General features: G+C 35.9%; 1 protein-coding gene across 2 annotated transcripts in view; it reads left to right on the forward strand.

The window, feature by feature from the left end:
* LOC149773192 (plasminogen-like) overlaps positions 1-14,188 on the forward strand; it is a 33,085-nt gene extending 18,897 nt beyond the window's left edge. For both annotated transcript variants that reach the window (XM_089946666.1, XM_089946667.1), the window contains exons 5-9: positions 6,183-6,428; positions 7,207-7,389; positions 8,757-8,845; positions 12,046-12,105; positions 13,272-14,188. In XM_089946666.1, coding sequence (XP_089802792.1) covers positions 6,183-6,428; positions 7,207-7,389; positions 8,757-8,845; positions 12,046-12,105; positions 13,272-13,385 — 692 coding nt within the window. In that variant the 3' untranslated portion in view covers positions 13,386-14,188. The remainder of the gene's footprint in view (positions 1-6,182; positions 6,429-7,206; positions 7,390-8,756; positions 8,846-12,045; positions 12,106-13,271) is intronic.
* The last annotated feature ends 365 nt before the right edge of the window (positions 14,189-14,553 follow it).

Genomic DNA, 14,553 nt, shown 5'->3' on the forward strand with positions numbered 1-14,553 from the left:
CCTACTCGGAACCATGAATGCCTCTGCCAATTTGGTTACTTTGGGAAGTCTCCACATGCGCCTCTACAGTTCCTCTTTCCTGCAAGGTGGAAAGATCACAGAGATTCTCTATGAAACCCGATCCCTCTAAGACCAGTTTTTCACCACCATTTTGCTTTGGTAGATGAATCGAGAGATGTGGGTTGCCACACAGGAGGGGTGTCCTGTCACAACACCGTGGATTCCTTCTCAACAGTATCCCAGACATTACCCACCTTCACGCCTGGCTCATCTCCCACAATTGTTTTCCTCGAAAGGACGTTTTTGGCCCAAGTCTCCATTTTCATCATTCAAGCTAGTAGAGCTTAGACATTCAAAGTTTATTATGCCAAATGGCGCATCTTCTGTGATTGGTGCAGTGGGAAACACATTGATACTATTTGAACTTCTGTTACTTCCATTGCCGATTTCCTTTTATTCTTCTTTGAAACCAAAAGTTATTCCGTTTCCAGTATCAAATGCTATCGAGCTGTCATCTCCAATACACTTAAATTCTCTCAAAACATAGACATCGGCTTAGACCCGCACCTTGCCGATCTTATAAAGTCTTTTGTTTCATAGACCTGTTGTACCCAGATGGAATCTCTCCTTTGTTATATAGTCATTAATCAAAGTCCTTTATGAATCATTGATTGAGTGTGTGTGTGTGTGTGTGTGTGTGTGTGTGTGTACGTGTGTGTGTGATTTAGATTTTTAACGTCACTTTAACAATTTTTCAGTCATTTCGGAGCGGTAACCATTGATTGAAGCTTCCTTTCTGGATCTCACAATCAAAACGGTGTTCCTTCTTGTTCTTGGCTCTGCGAAATGAAGAAGCGAGATTCGTGTTTTGTCCATTCACTCTGGCTATCTCCAGTTTAATGGGAACTGAGACTCCGGTTCCCTTCTCTGCCAACTGGGTTTTTCTGGCCCAAAAATGAGTTGCCTTCGATAGCCCTCGTACCATTAGAGATTCGCAGTCACAGTAAAATCTACACAGGGGATAATCAAGAGAGACTCTTGTACGCCGTGCATGCTATCTCATTCTATCTTAATGCCTCCAAAGCAAAAAGAGAAGATAGGAAACATCTCTTTCTCCTTGTTAAGGGCAAGTAAACATTTTTTTTTCAGCGGCTATCTCCCGTTGGATTGTCACTATAATCATACGAGCTATGAGTCTATCACCGAGCGAGACCTTGCCTTTATGACACTTAAAGCCTATGAGGTTCGAGCCGGTTCTACTCATGTGCCTACTTTAATCATTCCTCCCTTGATGATATCATGAAAGCAGCCTTTTGGCACTTCCATACTACCTTTTCTTTCTTCCACCCCCTCTCATGAGCCTTCTATAGATGAACCCCTCTGTGGCGAGTGCTTTTGAATTCTTTTTTTATCAGTTTGACAACCCCCTACCCATTTTACTGACAAATTGAGCTTAGCACTTCCGACAAGACAAGTAATTGCTGCTATTAAAATGTATTTTTTTGGGGTGGGTGGGGGTGAAGCTGATTTTAATTGTGCAATACTTACCTGTTGCTCTTGCCGAATACTCTCCTCCCATCCTACTTCTCATATCTTGCATGATTGTAGTCGGTGACAACGATGACACATGAAGTACATCTACCTTCTGCGAATTACTGTGCTACATAGTTGTGTGCAAAAAGTTAAAAGATCATACTGACGTTTCTCCCTTCTGTGGGAGGATGTGTTCACATCATACGGATGATATGTTCTCGGTATGAAATTAGCTAGCTTAGCAATAGCGACAGGTAAGTATTGCATAACTAAAATTAGTTTTATTCCCAAAAATTCCATGCTACTAATTCACATGATTGCTATAAATACAAACTACTCATAAGACCTGACGTGCACTACCATATGGTTTATAAAGAAACAGGTCAAAATTGGAGCGTACACCGTAGGATGCATAGGTTGATCTAAACCTTCTATTCTGTGATCTATGTTGTTCTGCTCATATCAGTGAGTACAAAACGCACTTACTACCAGGCTGTAAGGTAATTGCGCCTCGAGAACAATGTATTCAGTTAACTCTACCTATTGAAACTTAGCAAACATGTTACAAAGTTTGTCCGTAGGGTTTAAGACACTGACCACGTAGGGCTCTTTTCAGATGAGGTCATTACACATGGAGTTACATCCACCTAATTTGTAACTTGCTCTGCTGGCTTAATTTTCCCCACTCTTTGAATCTAACTAAAGTTAGGAATGTAGGAAATGATTTTGTTATAAAATGATGTCTGACATAAACCGTTCCATGAAATAATTAAGATGTTAAACGACGTTGAGATATTCAGATTGCAATTAAGATGTCTAACCCTTTAGTTCAGTCAACGAAGTCTTTCCTAATTCTCTTCTTTTTCGAGAGTGGTCCAAAAGTAGTGACATGATACATTCACAAATGCCGTTAATCTAATGACAAAGTTATTTGCACGTGACGCACAACTTGATTCGAGAGGGAATGAAGAGACACATGCCCGTTTTAAAAGTGTATCTGTGACGAAAGTGCGTGCATTGGATAAAAAAAAGGAAATCGGGCTGAAGACAGTTGAACATAGCGTAGTGTTAGCTTCTTGTGCTGACAATGGCGACATCAAATCTTGTATTCCAGCTTTAGAATAAAATCACTTAATCCCCGGATGATGCAGATCAACATCGGATTATTTCATACACGTGCAAAATGACAGGTTTTGTCAATGTAAGGGGGGAATTACATTGATAATAATGTGATGAAACGTCGATATTGTCTCGTTGTAATGGAACTCAACGATGTTGAGGACCAACATCTTTCAAGAATCGTTATTATTCAGATGATTTGGCATGTACAACATGTTGCACGTAACAGCAGCATTGGATCTTTAAACCACTTGCAAAGTTATGCGGTTAAGAACTGACTCACCTAACGCTTCTTTCCTTTGATGTTGGGACTACTTCGTACACAAATGAATCTAATGGAAAGGTTATAAGTTATACTCAAGGTTTCCTCACAACAATTTCTGGAGGAGAAAATGAAAGATATGCTTTCTACCCTATTGCCATTGTTTCGGAGAAAACTGAATTATTTTACGAATTTTATTAGTAGCAAGTTATCCCCGGTGAATTGTACGTTTTCCTTAATTTTAATAATTTCATCTTATTAGATTTCAATATTTGGGTGACGTTGACATCACCGAATAACCTTTCAGAGTAGACCAGATGGTAAATAATTAGAGACAGCGATGCAATCACGTACAAGTTTGCATAGTTGTATCTTCCAGCAACCACTTCACACAGGTGAGGAAAATTGGACAAGAAGTTAATAAATATTGGCTAATGCATTTGTATGAGAAAATATGAACAAGTTTATCTGAGCGATACTACACAACGTTAGAAGTGTAATTTTGTTGAGACAAAACTCGCTCATATTTTCCAATTCAAGTGTAATAACTTATTTATTATCTACTCACATCTAGGTATCAGTAGAAAATAAATTAATTTTCTTTTTGTATACAACAAAGGCGGAAAAAGAGGACATATCGTGTTTTGAATTTATACATAGTCCGTCCACAAAGTAGATCAATACTAATGTTATTTTTCCTCTTTAGATCATGCTTGATGTCATTCGCGTTCCTTTCTACCAAAATTAAAGACACCTTCGACCAAAAGAAAGTCTCTTGTATCAAGCTAACCTTTCATTTTTAGCATATGTTGTGCTCTCCAGGAAACTATATGTATCAAAACAGATCTTCAAATAGCAATGTTCCGTTTCATATCTTTGGCATCAGTCGATGCTGTCTTGGACATAATAACTATACATATGCTAAACTTGAATCGTTATTTTCAGACATTTACTCCTGCAAGATATACATGCCACAAAATGGTTGCTAATTATGTCACATGAACTCCTGACAGTCCTTTATGGGCACAGTAAATAAGAATGTTGATAGAAATGTGTTCTACATAATGGAAGCAGAATATCAGTGTTCTTTCTTAACTGGTGATTGGTTACTTGGATTATATTAAGAACTAAGACACGGAGATAAGATGGGGCAATGTTTGTGAAGCAACTTAACGTTCTGTTCTTATAGTGACTTTTAGCTTTGGCGTAAGAAATGATTTATTTTATTCCCACAATATGTATTTTTTTCTTCCAGTTTGAAGCTATTTCAGTTCTGCTGAAGAGAGCAGGATTGTTCTTAAAAGGGTATAATAAAAGCTAAAAGAGTACTTCCAGTGAAATCTGAATTTCTGCTGGACATTCTTTACATTAATTCATTATTTATTTAGGCCGTTGGCCGTTACCCTCAAAATGTAAGCCGAGATGCTTGTTCCAGTCAACGTCATCAAAATGTATATCATCATAAAAGATGGATGAAATTGAGGGGTACAAGTTTTGGTAACAATTATATTTTCAGTTGGTTTAGTTCAAATTTAATACCTACAATCTCTCCTCGAGGCGTATTTACTGTAGATTATACCATTGTTAAGACTATTGGGAGCCATGACTGAATCTTCAGCTAAAACATATAAATGGATGTATTATATGCAACTAATTTGATACAGGCTCGAACGTCATCGAAACAACAATTAACATATATGAGAAATAATACTAAATATAATATAGACCTGTGGGAAACACCAGCTTTAATATGTAAGCTTCTCTACGTTTATGATGTAATCCCGTATGACACACCTGTCAAAGTCGTTCCTTATGTCTGAAAACAAAGCCTAAACTTCTTTACTAGTATGTACATCGTTGAATTAATTGAAATAATGTTGAGTCTCATGGAGTAAGACCGGACTGTTTGAGACCTATATAATTATAGGCCAGACGGTTAAATTATGTTTTTAACTAGCCAATCTACAAATAGCTTTTCGAGATAATATAATAAAGAAATGGGTCTGAACCGGATCTCCCTTTTTATGTCCTGAGATTATATAATCTTCCTTTCTAAAGACGAACACTAAAATCTGTAATGAATTGTCAAATATGAATAAGGCCCACTCTTACTACAGCTTCCTCTTTCAAGGCATTGGGGTGATACAATCTAAACCATATATTTTAGGTCTATACAGACTTTTTGAAAACACTGAAAACATTTTGGTGGGATACATATGTATATCAGAAAGCGTTGTAGTAGGGATACATAATGCTGGGAGAAAATAATTATTATCGTCCACGCTTGATCACCGATGTATGTCCTAGAAAGTACCATTTTATTTTTTCATTTTGTTTTGTTGTAATAAGATGAGGCAACAATATGACACCAACGAAGATATTCACTTAAATTTCCTTGTCATTTTCCCATATTTTGCTAAAATAACAATTCTGGTTAACCGCATATGAAGATCGTCATTATACAACGGGAAAATGATCACGGCAGAATACATCTAGGAAACTACTGCATAGAATAAATACCGTTTGCCCAATATAATTAAATACATTTCCATGGATGAATTTATGTTTATAGTAGTGGATGTCTCTTCATCTTGGTCTAGGTAAAATGATGCCCATAAATAGCTTCCATTCAGAACAAATGCCTTTATATGGAGATGAAATATATTGTTAAACTAACGGAAACATTTTCAAAAATATTGACTTTGATTAAAAGGTGTCCTTTATGTGGAGATATCATCTGAAGCCGGTTTACCCGTACATATATCTAAAACTACCACTGCACGTGCCAGCAATTATTATGTCTGACATCTAACTCCTCTTGTCAGTACATTGACATCGTGTAGATACAGATCAACTGACTTGGGTGGGTAGGTGTGTGTCTGGGTTGGTGGGTGTGCGTGCAAAAGTCCAGATGGTTCTATTCTCCTCCAGACATATTTTGATTGACTAGATCCAAACAACATCATATAATTGAAACACAATCTGATTAATTTACTTTTGGGGTATTTGTGTCCTATGTGGGTAGGAATTTTGATGAACATGTATGATATACGTAGGTGGCCAAGTTGGCAATTTACTGTTAGGTAGAAATGGAGAAGTCTTTCTTCATCACACACACACACATAGACACACACACACACGTATGTATGTGTGTATGTATGTATAGATCTATCGATTATTATGTTCAAATTATATAGATATTCAATTATATATTTGTATTCATTACAATTGATGTATATAAATACTTAATGAATGGTTTGCGTTTCAGAATGCTTCAATGAGGCATCTAAGTACCAAGGCAAGAAATCCATTACAGAGAGAGGTATCGAATGTCAGCGTTGGGATAGCAAGTCACCACACAATCATACTTTCAAGTCATCGCAATTTCCTGAGAAAAATATTTCTTTGGCTGAAAATTATTGTCGCGCCCTAAACAGATTAGAACCATGGTGCTACACGACTGACCCCAACTTGGAATGGGACTACTGTGGAATTCCAAACTGTGACAGAGAATGTAAGAAAAACTAATCGCTTTTAACATTAAAACTGTCGTGTTCAAATGTATCCGGCCTCATCATCATCATAAATATCTTCTTTTTCAAGATTGGATATCCTGCAAAGGCCGAATTAATGGATTTCCCAAACTTGAATGTACATTCAAAATGTTTGTTTTTTTTAAACAAAATTCTTGCATAGTAATAATCTGACTGTATCCCTCACGGAGGCGGTGTAAATCTCAGAGTGGCTACTTTTCTAATAATGTTTGCAGCTTGTCTGACAGATCGACAATGATATCAAGTCTTTCTGGGATATTTGATATGTTTACAGCTTGTCTGACAGATCGACAATGATATCAAGTCTTTCTGGGTTATTTGACATGTTTACAGCTTGTCTGACAGATCGACAATGATATCAAGTCTTTCTGGAATATTTGACATGTTTACAGCTTGTCTGACAGATCGACAATGATATCAAGTCTTTCTGGGATATTTGACATGTTTACAGCTTGTCTGACAGATCGACAATGATATCAAGTCTTTCTGGGATATTTGACATTCATTTTTGCTGGAGACAGTTTGTTATCTGAGACTGTAATTAGCAAAGACCTTCAGCTAGGACAGTACTCCATCTCCAATAGCATTGATGAAAAGGGGGAATTAAACGTGATGAGGAGAGCACTTTACCGTGAAGAAATTATGGCACGCCATAAGTAGTGTTCGAACTTTAGTCATTGTACGATAAGATCATGATATCACCATTCTTTTATGTAAAATTATATTTGTTTCTTTCAGCTGAAAATGACTGCGGATTACCACAGCCACTAACCAATGCCAAGCCACACTATAGCTATACGAGCAATGGTGCGAGGGCCAGTTATGAGTGTCACAAATTATCCGGTTCCACGCAGAACATCTACTGTCCTGTGAGCAAATGCACGAGCACTGGTTGGAATGTTGTTTCTATGTCGTGCGGAGGTAAGAAAGATAGATTATAGATCATTGATCAAACATCGAATATGGGTATGTCACGGTTTATTTTATGTACGTAGTGGCGGTATATACAACTGTCCGCACATACAATTTGTATTGTACGATGCGAGAAATCCAGTAAAGTGATATGTTGGCAGCCAGGTAGATAAACCAAAATAGCTTTCTGTCAATTTTTTTTTTATATTCTATTACTACTGGCCATTGGTCATCTTGTTGCTTTAGCAGGTGAGTAAGGTAGATAAACAGAGTTGTAAGAGGGTCGGAAGGTGAGCATATTATTTATTCTTAACTCTAGAAGTACCAGTCTATTTGTTTCATCTGTCTATCCAACTGTAAATCACACACACACACACACACACACACACACACACACACATATATATATATATATTACACGCTTGTAGTATTGGTGTTAGAAATGTTACTTTCCGGTCTGAAGGTCTTTAATGTGCATTCATTTGATTTCAATCCGTCATTGAATATAACCGCAATTATTAAAGATAGAAAGCTTTGAAACAATTGCTTCTAAAATGCCGCTCAAATTAATTCGAACATTTAGACAACGACGACCTGCCGTCAAGATCTTTCATATTCAGAGGAAACCGATACGTCATCAAACTCAAACCGAATTTGACCATTGTTACACACACCATTCTTTCACAAAAGAGCTATCAAGTTTAAATAAAATGTGACAATCTGCCATTACATGTGTCCTCTGTTTCGAAATATAAAACATTTTTTAAATAATTTCTTATAAAAAATCGTTTTGCGTTCGTTGGACTAACTTTGACCGAAAACATTAACGCTTGAATATCGTACAGACTGTTCCACATAATATGGCCACTGTTATGAAACATAGAAAACATTGACAGAACTTGACATGAAACACCGTGTAAGAAATTCTGACCACCATTTTCAGAGCGTCCTGACATACAAAACTTTCAGTCTTGGTCAAATGATGAAGTCATACCAACCACTATGGATAAAGATATAAAAAGCGGGAGAAACATCCAAAGACTTATTTTCATGTTAGGAGCCATCAACTTCACAGAATGAGCCTGTCTATTCTTCTTGCTTTGACTATAAAGCGGATTATGACTGTCATCCATGCGAAGAAAGGTTATTAGTTTTTACTGACCATGGTGGCTTGGATTCAAAACTCAAATATTTGCTCAGACATTTCGGAAACCTCCATCTCGCTTTGGGAAAATGCTGGAAGGCAATGAATACTGCAAATAACTGCTGTCTTCTTTTCAAAGTTTATATGACTACTCATAAAGAATGTCGATGATATCTGAAAACAATATCATTCCAAATGGAGCGTATTTCATAAGAAGTATATTTCGTTGCAGAACATGATTGCTTTAGAAACAGTCAAGAATACATTGGAAAACGAAACTGTACCGTATCTGGGCGCATCTGTCAGGAGTGGAAAGCGATGGTAAACTGCACTGTCTTCATTCTGAAGAAGAAAGTGATAAATAATTTTCGGAAACTAAACTTTCTCTTTTTGTCTTTCTCTATATTCAACATGTACTAAATAAGGACGACGAGATCTGATCTCCGATTCCTTATTTTAAAACTTGATGCCAAATATAAAATAAAATGAAATGGTAGAACTGCTCAACAGAAAACATGAATACTGACTTTGATAATAAATTTCATCATTCTTCGAAATCTAACTAAAGGAAATGTTTTGAAAAATTAGCAACATGACATAAACAGATCTTTGAAATAATCAAGATATTGGGCTGAAATGACGTTCAAATATTTAGTTTAGAATTCAGAGGTGTCACATCCTACTTCAGTCAACGAATTCTCTCGTAATTCCGTTTTTTTATAGATCGGTCCAAAATATTGATGTGATACATTTGAAAAATTCAGTTAGTAACTAATGTACTAGCATCAATATTTGCACGTATCGAACAAACTAATTCGAGTGGGAATGAAGAGAGGTATGTCCGTATTTTAAGGAGATATGAGAAGAAAAAGCGTGAATTAGATAAAATAAGACTCGAGTGAATATCGGTGAACAGATGGTGAGATGGAACACTTTAAAGGGTGACCATGAGCTGAATAAAGTCGGTCATATAGTGGTGTTGGCTTCTTATATGCACAAAGATGACGTAATCAAATCTTGTATTCCTACGTTCGATTGAAACGTTTTCAAGGTTTCTCAGTTAGAGTAGAATTTACATGATTCATAATGTGACGAAAGTCAGTATTATCTGGTTTTATATAACCTAACGATATTTAAATCAAATATATTTCAAAGGTCAGTATTTTGTTAGATGATTTGGCATATACGACATTTTGAAAGTAATGGTGGCATTGTGACTTTAATTGCACAACAGATAGTGTCATCTGCATTCTTCATCTCTCATGCATACCATGTAAGCTACCACACACATTTACAATATCATTAGTAGGCAAGAAATTGTGACAGTATTAATTAGTCCTTCACAAACATTGTCTACCTTGTTTATCGGTACGAAGTAATCTCGTGCAGTTTTATTTCATATACCTGTGTGCACGTTTAAGTTAAGGCCATCGTGAAGTATATTGGGTTTGCAATTTTACTGTTCTAATTCTCATCAATTCCTACAAACACATTATCAAAATTTCATTGTTGGCCAATTTTTGAATTTGAACTCTAGACATACGGCCATTTTGTTTGGCAAAACATGTATCCAATGCTTACATTACTCCTTGGAAGAAGGAATAATGAAGTAAATACTTTCTATTGTCCGTAGCTGAGATGCACGAAAATCAATCGTCATAGGCCAAGTAATGAACTTTGATTTTTCAATTAGCAAAATTGTAAAGATCATATGTTGGTCCACCGATCTGGCTGCTTTTATTAGGTATTGGTGTACCTTGTTCCCTAGAAAGAGACATGTCACTCTATTGAAAACAAAACATTTTGTCCATACAGTTCAGACGGTTCAATACCTTGTATATTTCTTGATTTGACCTCGGAGATTTCATCTGATGTGGCAAGCAGAGAAAAGCAAATGCATTTTCGGAAAAAAGAAACCTACCTTTACCAAAACGATGCGTTTCTATTTTGAGCTAGCGTATGTCGATAGTCTGTGTGAATTACATTCGGTTCCATGCAGTCGCTGGAATTGTTCATGGCAAGATAGAAAATAAATATCAATTTTGTTTTGTACTTGTACTCCTTTTGAAACTCCCTTAAAGGGCCAAACTATTTACTTGCAGAGAAGAACATCCAGGGATTCAAGATAAGACAATTTCTTCCCCATAACTGCTGAGTGGTTAAAGTAACATCCAGGGATTCAAGATAAGACAATATCTTCCCCATAACTGCTGAGTGTTGAAAGTATATCTGTCATTCTTCAACGACCATAAGACTTGTAAATCCCCTGATGTGGTTGCCATATTGGATTTTTGATTGGCATCCTTTTCATTTAGGACCAACTAAACGTCAATTAAAGTATTTTGGTGAAAACCCCGTTGTCAATATGATGATCCACTCAGGTGGATTTGTCAAAACAATCTTTTTGAACAGTGTATTTTTTGCAGGTAAGATTAGCACCATTTACATTTCGGACTAACAAGGTATCATAAGGCCACATCAGGCCCTTTCAGGCACATATGCCTCAAAGAGCTACTAACTTTCTCTGACTCTTCGAAGACAGGAACCTCCTACCCAGTACGATAAAAGGTTATTGCTCCAATTACTCTGATACCTTTCGTCACCATGGACAAGAGGATATCGGACAAAATAAAAAGACTTATCCAACCTTCTCCCTATATTTGAGTATACATGACCAATAAAATGTTAGCTTTGTGCCCAAAGTAGAACCTAACTTGCATATGAACCTGGCTGAACAAGACACCTACAGAACCACTCTGAAGGGCGTCTCTGTCGCACCTTTCATACAAGACCTGCTACCTCATGGCAACATTATCAGCAGGCAGAATAAGCGAAAATATGACCGATCAACTGACCCGAACAATATGCAGTTGCCACAAGACGGGTTCAGTTTTACACATGACGGCATCCTAATGACCAAGAACAGGTTGCCTTCGACGGGTAACTAAACGTTCATCATGAAACCTTTGTCAAGTCTTTACATATCAAATCAAGACCACAAAACCAGCCTAGTTTGGGATTTGAAGTAGTATGTTCAGAGAACAGAACCGCTTCGTGGAGTGAGATCGCGTCTATTGTTATCACGAGAAGGACAGTAGGATATATCAACACAGACTATCTCGTCCCGGTTTAAACATTCTCGAAGAAACAGACTTTACTAGGAAAAACTAGGTTTCATCTAGAACTAACTAGATCATAGGTTGAATATTTCTGAGTATTTATTTATCGCAGTCCTCCAAGCAGTTTAGTTTTGTGCTAAAAGACGACATATAACAGACCTACCAAATAAACTCTCCTGATCTATGACTAGTAGAGATAAATGTACAAATGTATTCAAACGGCGTAATTGTGAAGATCGGTGTGATCATATATATATATATATATATATATATATATATATATATATATATATATATATATATATATATATATATATATATATATATATATATATATGTATCTGTGTGTGTGTGTGTGTAGTTATGTAGTGAGTCTTTAAAATAATGATTTATTTATTTCAGTTTCCTCATGATCACAGGTTTGTTCAGGATCACAAATATCCGGATGGTTCTAGAGACAAGGTAAGTACAAGCACTAATTAGTAGCATTTACAACTACCTATCCTTCTTAGGTTATCTTATTAGGTTTCTTTTTCTTCCTTGTACATACTCATTGACCAGTCTGCACCATAATTTAAATCAGTATTCATCGGTGCCACATTGCATGTTTTCACGGTTCATTTTAAGGCATTATATATCATTTCTGAATATGGAGTTATGACGTTTTGTGTCAAATGGAAACTATGACATTTTCTTTCTCTTCTTATGTTCACTTTCCTTATTAAGCATATACACTTTTGTAATATACATTTAAATTTGTGGTATTTTAGTTGAAGTGATATGCAGATATTAGCAATAGTCTAAAGGGTTCTGTTCTCCTCCAGACGGATTTTGTCCACTAGATTCATACAATGCTATATGGATTTCAACGAATTTTGATCATGATGTAAGATATATATATATATATATATATATATATATATATATATATATATATATATATATATATATATATATATATATATATATATATATATATATATATAATAAGTGGCCAAGTTGGCAATTTCCCGATAGATGGATATGGATAAGTATTTTCATTTCATACATTAAGTTGTATTATGTTGTGACCAGTTTGGACTGAATTTTATTTTTCTTAAAATTATTGCATTCAAGTGATTGTTTTCCCTGGAAATACAAAAGTGCTCTGATAATTGTTGTAAAAGATATTCATTGGAATTAATACTGAATTAAAAACTGGAATACTATTTTCTGTGATTCAGCAAGAGACTCTTGACACTGCTGCACTTTGCAGGTTATTACTGATGTCATCGCCTTCCATCTTGAATTTCATTGGGATTTGAACTGAGACTCACTTAGAACTTTTCATTGATAGCACTTGTGTTTTTAATTCTTGGATTACAATTTGGATTTAATTTGCAATACCATAAGTTAAATTTTCTCATTTTTCACTTTGTATTCTTGGGAAATAAATTATTTGTTAAATTTGACAAAGCTTGTTGTCTTCACTCTCTTCTATTCCTTTTTTTAAGACCATAGACACCACATCGCATACATTGGCCGCCATGTATCATATGCTGAAATATGCCCTTAGACCGACAAAACCAACCTAAACCACAAGAAACCTTACTATTTCATTTAATATAATATATTTTATATTTTGATAGGCTGAGAACTACTGTCGCGATCCAGATGGAAGCGGGACACCATGGTGTTACACAACAGATCCCGCTGTTAGATTCGAAACTTGTGACGTACCAAGCTGCGATCTGTTCCTGTAGAAGCCGCAATGTCAGGGTCAGCTATGTACACAACAGAAAGAACTATTTGTCTGTATTGCCTTTATGACAGAACACGAAACCACTTCTCACAACACAGAAAAAAAAATCGATGCCTGAACATTAAGTCCAATAAGAATTCAAATAAAACAAAAGTACTGACAATACATAATACTGTCTTTCACTTCATTATTAATATGAACCGATGATAATAATTAGGTTTTGAAAATACTTGTAACGACCGTCTTGTTGCAAATTCCTCTCGAAAATTTCATCATAAAATGAGGCTGTAAAAAGGTTGATGATGTTATCAAAAGCGACGTCATGCCTGTCTGAAAGATCTGTGACATTTGATTCAATTGTTCAGATGTAACTCAAGCAGAGTAAGACTGCCATCGCTACAATGTTAGCATGTATGTGTCTCCCGACCTTCATTTAAGTATGCCATAGAATTATATAGTAGAGAATTCCATACTGAAATACTTAACTATTTCAAAATACAGAAATATACCATGACATAAAATAGTTTTAAAACTTTCGATAATTACAACCATAACTTATTCATTGTTGATAATTATAAATATCTTGTAGATATGTGAAATCTATAAAAAGCCAAACACATGGTCACAAAACTTTCGTGATTGCTAAAAGGGAAGAACTGTACTCTTTTGTGATATTTGTAACAGAGGCGGATAGTAAATCATTTGTAACAGAAGCAGGAAGCATGTCATTTGAAGTGTAATCCATCATATACAGTTTATTAATGATATATCCTTGTAATCTTCATTAATAATAATAACAAGTGCAAGGGGCAGTTACTATAACGCATCAATTTTGCCTTAAGGTGTCATATTTTCAAACTTGTAGTTGATCTGATGCAATGGCAAAGTAATGATCAGCATTTATAAACTTAGTATTGCAATTTATGTTTAAAAAATAAACTTGTTGACATCAAATGTATATCACTTTGCACTTGACTTTGAAACATCCATTTTGTGCTGTTGTTGTTGTTGTGGGGTTTAACGCCATTTTTCAGCACACGATAGGCTATATATGGCGACCAGTATTAATGGTGGAGGAAGAACCCGGGAACCCCCGGGAAGAACCACCGACCCACGAGAAGCTATTGGCAAGCTTTCTCACATACCCACATTGGCCGAATCCTAGACTC

This window comes from Sinohyriopsis cumingii, unplaced genomic scaffold (assembly GCF_028554795.1).
Source record: "Sinohyriopsis cumingii isolate HCF-2022 unplaced genomic scaffold, ASM2855479v2 utg000837l, whole genome shotgun sequence".
In the NCBI taxonomy this organism is placed as follows: Eukaryota; Metazoa; Mollusca; class Bivalvia; order Unionida; family Unionidae; genus Sinohyriopsis; species Sinohyriopsis cumingii.